The sequence below is a fragment of the Cryptomeria japonica genome, chromosome 1, assembly GCF_030272615.1.
Source record: "Cryptomeria japonica chromosome 1, Sugi_1.0, whole genome shotgun sequence".
Taxonomy (NCBI): Eukaryota; Viridiplantae; Streptophyta; class Pinopsida; order Cupressales; family Cupressaceae; genus Cryptomeria; species Cryptomeria japonica.
Window position 1 is genome coordinate 377,357,948 of NC_081405.1, and position 9,377 is coordinate 377,367,324.

At 39.1% G+C, this 9,377-nt stretch overlaps 1 protein-coding gene across 1 annotated transcript; it reads right to left on the reverse strand.

The window, feature by feature from the left end:
* Positions 1-714: 714 nt before the first annotated feature.
* Positions 715-8,711, reverse strand: LOC131070897 (two-component response regulator-like PRR37). Its single transcript, XM_058006563.2, has 9 exons — positions 8,555-8,711; positions 6,635-7,512; positions 5,039-5,200; positions 4,796-4,929; positions 4,324-4,485; positions 3,554-3,734; positions 2,968-3,415; positions 1,680-2,715; positions 715-1,218 (listed from the first exon to the last, which is right to left on the reverse strand). The coding sequence occupies exons 2-9, from the start codon at positions 7,215-7,217 to the stop codon at positions 1,114-1,116; spliced, it is 2,811 nt and encodes a 936-aa protein (XP_057862546.2). The 5' UTR covers positions 7,218-7,512; positions 8,555-8,711; the 3' UTR covers positions 715-1,113.
* Positions 8,712-9,377: the final 666 nt, after the last annotated feature.

The following is a 9,377-nucleotide window of genomic DNA, read 5'->3' on the forward strand; positions in this document are numbered from 1 at the left end:
CCTTGTCTAATGATTCATCAGCCGTTGGGCTACTAATTTCTTTCTTAACAAGAACACTAGAGGCCTGATATTCGTAAGCCCATTGTAATTAATGATGTTAATCATTATAGCATTTATGACTCTTCTAAAGTGTACAGCTATATGACCTCTAATCTTTACACCGATCACAGTAAATGTTTTTAAATATTTAGTAATTTCACAATTGGTGGTTAAACTTGTAATTGATGACTATAATCACTCTTTGGAGTAGAGTTCCCAGAAAACTGAAACCACCTTTCAATTCAATTTCAAGTATGTCGCATCGACTCTGAAGCCAACTATGCTTTGTAAACTTCTTCGTGACCAGTTTGTTTTTGCCAAATATTAGCTGTTTATCAATTATATAAGATGTATGTACCGTCCAGTTACTATGGGTTTCTGAAGTATATGATTTATATGCTGCCTTATATTTTTAGTGTTTATGCTGTCCCGTTTTTTATTCGTGTGTAGCATAATTTGCTTCCATCGATGCTATTTTTGTGATCTCCTGAGATGATTCTGTGTTGCTTATGCTTATTATAATCTTCTTCATCCAATCAAAAAAATAATAAAAAATGGTTGCCCACCAAAACAATTTTTCATTTCTGAACTAAATGTCATGAACTGTAGCAATAAAAGAGAAGATTTATAAAGACAAAAAAGAAAATAAAATGAAAAACAGTCCCACAACAAGAATTGGAGAAAAATTAGTGCCGTGCCTATTGTCAGAAATAGCAGGCTAGAGATACAGTTAAATATATATATATATATCATAGTGTTTGGGCCAAAACCACAATCGCCATGACCCAGTTGCTTAAGAGTTTGAAACAACACTTGCAAGGGTGGCTTTGGTGACATGGTAGGCAACAGTAAAACTGTAGAAGGGCGTGTTGAGAACCAGGCAAACAATAAATCGTGTTCATTTCAGCAAACTCAAATATTAACAAGTTCCAGTCACAGTAAAAATTTTGTAACAGCAAACTGAAGCACTCTTTCCGAGGTAAGAGCACTCCAAGTAAGGGAGCCGTGCTGAAGCAATCTGTCTGACTTCCCCTCGGCGGAGATAAAGAGGGTAGCATTTTAAATGCTTCATACTCAATCTGCATCGCCACTAGTAGGTTCATATATAGTTTGACGCACGAATTGGCCCCTCACCCTTGGTCGCTGTTCTGCAAGCCTTTTCCTGCTTTGATAACGAACCTGCAATGAAAATTACAGGAATGCTGAGTCCACTTGCCTTTTGTTATTTCATTTCCTATGATTACAAAGTTCCAAGTTCTAAATAATGAGAAAAAATAACTATATCCATATATCCAGGAATGTTAAATAAAGGAGTAAATCCATTGGGACTAAATATACAGGTAACAAGCATGGCAGTGAGAGCAAGGCCCAATGACATTGGAGAATATCTGGCATTGGTTTACTAATGAAGTTGATTTGGCTGCTGATACATGCTAAGAAGATTCCAGGTGGACAGATACTAGACTAGACATTAATTAGAGACACCAAACCAGGTGGCTGATATATTTTTGCCAGAAGAATTGCAACTCAAACTTGGGCATTTTAGCAGAAGGGAGGGTGGACATTCTCATAGCCCTGAAATCTTGCAACTTGTTTCCGACTTCCAACAATATAAAAGAAAATGAAAAACAGCAGGCTACCTTCTTTTCAAAGCATCTCTCTTTTCTTTTCTGACGAAATTTGTTCAATGCTGCTTCCCTCTGGGCAGACCGATTCTGGTCAACTCCACTTCCACTTCCACTTCCAATGCTGCTTTTCACTCCAATGCCAGTGTCACTCTCCCCATTTGTTCCTGGAGTGACAGCAGCACTACTCTGCCCATTGCTATGACCATTCTGACCATTACTCCCGTTATTACTTCCAGATGCACTTCCATTGACACTGCCATTTCCGTTTCCATTACTTCCGTAGCCATTGTTACTTCCACTCTGGCCATTGTGACTTCCACTCTGGCCATTGTTACCATCAGGTGTGCACCCAGCCATGTTAGATGACCCGCACCTGGGGGCTGTCATGGTAACATTATTCATAGTGTGCTCATTTTGATTCGGATGCTCATGGCCATGCTTATACTGCCGATTTTGATGATGGTGGTGGTGATGATGGACATGCTGCACATGGTGGTGGTGGTGATGAACACGAGGACACAACAATTGCTGTTCAGTCTGAGTAGAATTATTACATATTTCTCCTCTTTCATTTGGGTTTTGTGCTTCAGAACCCCAGAGAGATTGACCATTATTTGAGTAATACATAGGATGTACTCCAGAACCATAAACTGCGGGTACACTGTCATATGACATAACTCCTGGATGCATGGACATGGGCTTTCCCGTCTGTGGTCCTGTATTTGTAGCTGATAGCATGTCGTCTTTGGTAGGCATGGGCCTAGGAAACACATCTTGCCCAGGACCCACCACAGAAGAACCCAAATCTTGGTTGTTACTACTTTGTGATAGCTGATTATGCACAGGAGCAGGTGTCGATGCATCACCTCCACTTCCTTTTGAGGAAGCTACCCTCTCAATTGGAACTGCAGCACGTAAAGATCCAGTTTTCCCACTTTCAAGGCTGGCAGAGGTCATACGACACTGCCCTCCATATCCTTTAGATAATAAATTGGGTTGAAATGAATCTCCAGATGGATGAGAAACCTGAGTGCCATTTGTGTTATACCTGTTCATTAAAACATATGAAGCTCATATTATTAATTAAGTTGAATAGTAAGGAGGGTCGCTAATGCATTGCAAGAATCTGATCTAATTAAATTGTCAGTCAGCCCACACTATTCATAGGACATTCATCAAATCAGTCCTTAAGCCCACAAAAAGATTGAGCTTTCCAGTAGGGTCGGAATGCCTTTCATTCATACAGAATGATAAAAATCAGAGACTAGAAATGGCGAAATACTAAATACAAACTCTCTACCTTGAAAATGCAGAGCCACCAGATTGTCTCAAAACATGCCTATCTTCAGCTTCCCCATCCTCTTCTCCATTTTGACGGGGTCTCTTTAAAGTGAGCTCAAGGAAGGGCAAATGTTTAAAATCAGCCACTGTTTTATCTTTCATTTGTGTAGTAACCCATTTCTCTGGAACTTCCCTGCTAGCGCAGTCCTCTAGCTCTACATTCCTGCTTTTAGGTTTGCTAGCTATGGTGCCAATCAAGTCAGCAGCCTTGGTAGCAGTCTCACCAGGACTACCATCAGTATCCATAGGTTCCTCTATTTTATCACCTTCTGCACTACTTGCCAGGGCAGTTTTTTCCTCCCTAGCACATGCTTGATTAGATAGAACTTTATCATCCTGGTGTTGTTCAGCTTCTACATCTGTTTGTCCATGCACAGCGATTTCCAGGTCCTTTCCCATTGCAAAATCTACAAGTCACAACAAACAGAATTAGCATAACATTATCTGGAATCTAGATCTTTAAACTCTCTACATTGTATGAAATGCCAATCTAACAACAGCAATCCCTATATATTAACGGAAGATAATTTGCTTATGTGTCTTACCGTATGGTTTCTCATCCTTGCATTCTCTAGAAGTTCCACCTGGGGGCATCCATTCATTTTGGACTATCCCTATTTTCGGTTGAATAACTTGCGCAATAGTGCTGCAATGAGACCGGCCAAGATCCCATTCACTTCTATGTCGAGGACTCTCAACCTCAACAGCTCGTTTTGTCCATGAACTCTGCAAGATTGAAGAAAATGAGACTTCCCAAGCAATAAGAACTTACAGGTGCCTGAATTTGGCAACAGATAAAAATGGAAAAATTTGGAAAAATTCAGCCAAAAAACAATAGCCCTACCTAAGTAAAAGATTATTTTATAGCTTTATATAGAAAAATTCTTCAGGGATCGGTGAGGTCCAGTATAGTGATATCAAGAACAATCACCCATGCACAAGGAAGAGGAAAAATAGCTAATCCATGAAGATTGAAGAAACTAAGTCTATTGCAGCCTCTTTCCTAACAAAATCTATGCTAAATGAGAACATAACTTCATGTATTTCAGCACCACATGCAGAGAAATTTTGCAGGCATTCTCAGATTGTTTGATAATGCGGTATGCAAGTAAACAACCATATTCAGAAAGGTATTTTAGGTTTTCAAGCTGCATTACATATAGATATCATAGGAAACATGATATGTATCATTCTATTAAAGATTAAAATTCTTGCGCTTAAACTTTTAAGCTTTTAAAAATGAACATTTGCAGGCTTCTAAAAGTGGTACAAACAACAGGAATGAAATGCTATGTGGCTTACTCAATATACTTACTTGAGTACCACTTCCATTATCACTCCCATCTCTAATATTCAGACCAATGCTTGCATCATCACTGTCATCATTGCTGCCAGTATTGTTATCAGGATCGGCTTCACCATTTGGTGTTACAACATTTTTTGTTTGGGAACCAGTTTCACTACCACTTCCGCTTGACTGAAAGGTTAAAAGACAATTCATCAGTTCTAGTCCTCAAAAATCATTGTGACCTTTTCCAAAATTCTACAAATGCCCTAAACTAGAAAATTTCTCATAGAAGCACAGAAGCATCATCATTGAAGGTGACCCTCTTTATGTTGTAGCTCTTATTTAAAGTTCAAACTTAAAAAGCATAAGCATGACAACTATTTATCTAGTCAAAATAAATAGCTCTTACACAAAAAAGAAACAACTATGTCACCCAAATGCGAAAAATCAGAGACAAACTGAAGAAAAGAAAAAAAAGTCTTTGAAGGAAACTCATTACACTGTGGCACCTCCTCCAAACATGCTGCCATAGATTCTTAAGCTCATTCTTTCTGACAGGTTTTACAAGAAAGTCTACAGCACCCTTTGACAGGCATTTGAAAACAATACCCATAGAATCATGTGTAGACATCACTGCAGACAGGAAGAATCGTCACAGTTAAAGGTTATTGCGATATTACAATATTAAGACATCAAATTGACCTTTAATAAAAATGGAGCTTATTTTAGTTACAAAACTTACTTATAACAGGCATATTTTTGCAGTTCTGGTGACTCATGATCTTGCACAGGAGACCAATGCCTGAAAGGCAAGGCATGACTACCTCTGTCAAAACAAGATCAAAATGATTGCTGGGGTCTTCTAGAAGCTTCCATGCTTGCTGGCCATTTGCAACAGCAGTAACTGAAAAACAAAATTCAGCCTCCGTGTTAGATAACCAGTATAAATTGGAGAGTTTCTATGTAAATATTAAATAGCTTAAAATTCATTTGTTAAACCCATGTCCACTGCACTCTATTAACGCTAGGCATGAAAAACTAGTGAAGGAATTAATTATTAAACCAGCTTATACATGAGATAAAATATCAATCATTAGAAAATATTTCATATTCTAACTTTGCACCCTGCTGAGATGAGATGATATATATTGTGGAGATATGGCTCCAGGAGAATTATTCTATACCAACCAGCAAACCGATCAAGGACATGCCAAAACTCATGAGATGTTTGTCTTTGACTTGAGCATCAGAGCAGTGAGAAAATTCACCTTGAGAGGAAAAACAAAAAATATACCGGATGCATTACAGGCATCCAGAAAACATCTAAGAGGACATCAGCTGTCAGAATTGAAGCCTTTTTTGTCCTTCTGTATCACTTATTAGACATGACGACTGAGTACGTTCTTCTGACTATTGTACAGTAAATAAGTAAATAGCTGCAATTAACTGATCTTGCAATAGATGTTTGCAGGCTGGAGGCTACAAGGGACCATGAAATTGAGCTTTTCTTTTTCCATCTCCCAGGGACCCATAGAGGCATAATACCTAATGGCGAGAATGCCACCACTCTAGTTCCATCTCACATAGAACACAGTAGAGTAAATATCACAAAGTCCACTAGAAAAGACCCTAAACACGTTTTTTGAGATACTGAAATAGAATATAATGCCCTCAAGACCCTATCCCCCTAATTTCATTACATTGTCCAAAAAGTGAAAGCTTCGAGCCACCAGAAGAAGCCACGGCATGGAAGATAACCAAAAGATCTCTATACTTTGAATGGAATTTCATTACATTGTCCAAAAAGTGAAAGCTTCGAGCCACCAGAAGAAGCCACGGCATGGAAGATAACCAAAAGATCTCTATACTTTGAATGGGCAGCCACAAAACTCATGAATTTGGATGCCTAAGAAAATTTCTTGAACTCTTCACATAATAGGGTGCAATGACACTCAAAAACATGCAAATACAAGCAATTAGAGACTAGAAAGTACAGCTCAACAACTTTCAGTTGCATAGCAAACATGACGGGTTATGTTATGCAGCAGCTGCGTTTATTTACAGGAGATTAAATATCAAACAGACCTTGCAGAAAGACCTTCAAATCTTGTCAATAACAGCACAATGTCTGCAATATCTTACGCTTCAAAAATTTCTGGAAAATCCATAAGCAAAAACCTTGACTTGCAACTGTGCAAGCATTTCACATCAGGACTCAGAGAATGTTGCAATGCATAAATTCCTTAATTTAGCATACTGCCAGTTTATTTCACTTGCATAGCACAGCATAAGAAATATGGTATCAAACTGAAAGCAAATAAGAAGGCTTTGGATTGACCTTCATAACTGCAGTTGCGTAGTAGAGCACTGACAACTTGGCGAGTTGAGTCATCATTTTCCACCAAAAGGACTTTCAAACAACGTTGCTCAAGGAACCTTTCCCATCTGATGACAGGTCCTTGGATCTGTGGCTGTTGTTGTGGAAGAGCAGGTCCTGGAAGTTGTACTTTGGCATCTGGTAAATGCCAATCACCATCTACAACATCATCCAGTGCTTCATTATTCCTTGATTCATCTTCCTCTGAGAGCTCCTGCCCATCACCCATCAAACCAGCTCTGACCTCTTGATCTTCTTGCACGCGTTTATTTGCCTCTGCTCTACTATTAAACCCCACACTATCATGTCGAACATGCACATCTTTTCGAGAAAGGACTCCCTTGACATCCATTTTCCGGTCATTGTTCTGAGTAGATGATCCGTCTCTGTGTCTAAATCTAACCTTTTCAGAAATTTCACCAAAAGTTACCTTTTGAACACATTCACTATCAGATTCCAGGTTCACTATAAATTTCACTTGCTTTGGCACTCCTTGGGCAGGTTGCTTAAACTTACCATCCCCATCGGACTTACCGGTAGTCATGACCCAATATCCTACCTACAAACACTCTGCTTCTGCAACAAACAGTATCTAGCCTTCTGATCCTTGACCAACACCAAACTTATACCGAAGAACAGCAGAATTTATGTGCGTCAGTTCACAACTCATCTGCTGAGCCTTAGCTTTAGGCTTTTATCCCGACCTTTGTCTCAGGCAAAAAGCCTATAATCACCAAATATTCCCCCTATCAAAACCTCAATACTCCAGACTCTGTAAATGATGCTTTGTTTTTGGAGTTACAATTACACTACAAGTTTGATCTGACTTAGATTTAACTCTGCAAAAGAAGAATACTAAGCATTAAACCATGTAAGTTTAAATCATTTATAGGAAAGCAAATGAGAATAAACTAATATAAAATTCTAGTTCATATTCACTGGAAATAGATTCACAAAAGAATGACTGAAAGAAGCAAACATAAACTAAGATACCAATGAGCATCTCATATCAGAAAGGATTTTGCCTTGCTAATTTTAAAACCTTGCAGATACAAAGCTTTACAACCCTATAAACTAAAAGAGATTTTCTGTTCAAATTTACCACAAACAGATTCATATAATGACAATCTGAAATAAGCAGCATAAAGCAAAGATAGAAACGGGTGTCTCATACAAGCAAAAATTGTCTCTTACTAACTTTAAAAGCCTGCTAAATCAAACTTTACAAGCCTTATCGGTATCGATTTTCAGAAAAAATGGGGTATCTTTTAGATTGCAGCAACGTAAAATACCAGAACTGAAGAATTTCTTACGTTATCAACCTTACAGACAGCATCGAGGCACAAAATCTTCAAATTTGTCAAAAAAAAATAATTTTTTGACGGTCCTAAACATTTCAAACTCAGAAAAACAGAACAAAAACTAAGAAGTTCATGTATAAAAGAGGCAACGATTCAGAAAAGGAACAGGATCCCCCGAGAAAACCTCGAATTTACCGACCAAAAATAAAGCATCTGCAAGTCTCGGACATTTTAAACACCCACTACGGCCTAAAAACTCATGTCGTCCACGATAAAGAAAACGATATTCATAAAAGAAAAGACCCAACAAAATATACGCGATTGCAAGAGAAAGAGAATACTCAGAAACAAAGAAACCAGAACCGTTTGTTCAACACAAAACCTTAAAGATCACACTGGACAACAAGGAAACAAAGTGTCAGAAATCATCTGCAGCTTTATTTCTCATTTCAAACAACTCTCCAGCTGTAGACAAGAGACAACAAATAATCCCATTTTCCAGACGAAAACTGGCAAAACTACAATCTAAAGAAACATCCTAAGAAACAAAGGAAGATCACAGCAGTGGATTTAGCATTACCCGTGACAGCCGTCGCCAAAAATCGCTCCAACATCTGCAGATCCGCGAGGGTTTTTCCTTTTTTTTTTCTGATAAACGTTTCATACCACACTCGCAAGCTTATAGGATAAAAAAATTTGGTCTCACAGAGATATTACGACGTGGCAGCCCGCATGGCACAAATGGAGGTCTAGAATGATCGGGAGCGAGAGATGCAAATATCTGCATGCCACCTTGGAGGGGTGACGTGGACGTCGAAGGGAGAAAATACGGGAAAATCTAAAGCAGGGCTAAGCATGGACGGGCGTATCAGGGAAGATCGCGAGGGCATTACAATCGGCCACGTCGACTCGAAAAAGGAGCCACAGCAATGGGTCCCACCACCTCAGAGAATATCTTCTCCTTTTGCGCTTAAAGGTCAACCCAATCACAAACCAACGCCCGGCAGTCCTGATCCATTACAACCGGTCAGGCTGACGCCACGTGCCGGTGGACACCCTTTTTAATAACTGTTTTTAAGTTTGGATGGTGGAAATGACACAAGGACCACAGAAAAGGGAGATTCCACAATTTTATAAAATCGGGTTAATTGAAAGATTTTGCGTCCGGGCTTTGCTTTTGGATCGAGATATGCACCAGCTGACACGTGGCAAGTGAGATTGAAAAAATCTAGACGCTTCGCTCATCTCTCCCGTGTTGTGTTGAGATGTTCTGTTTTGATTCACAAAATCTAAATGTGAGCGCTTGGAGGGGTAGGCCCCGCCCTTTCCTATCTCCCCCACAAATATCCTTATTTATTATTTATATTCCTTCAAGCCATAGGATTCCATGTGGAGACAAAAAT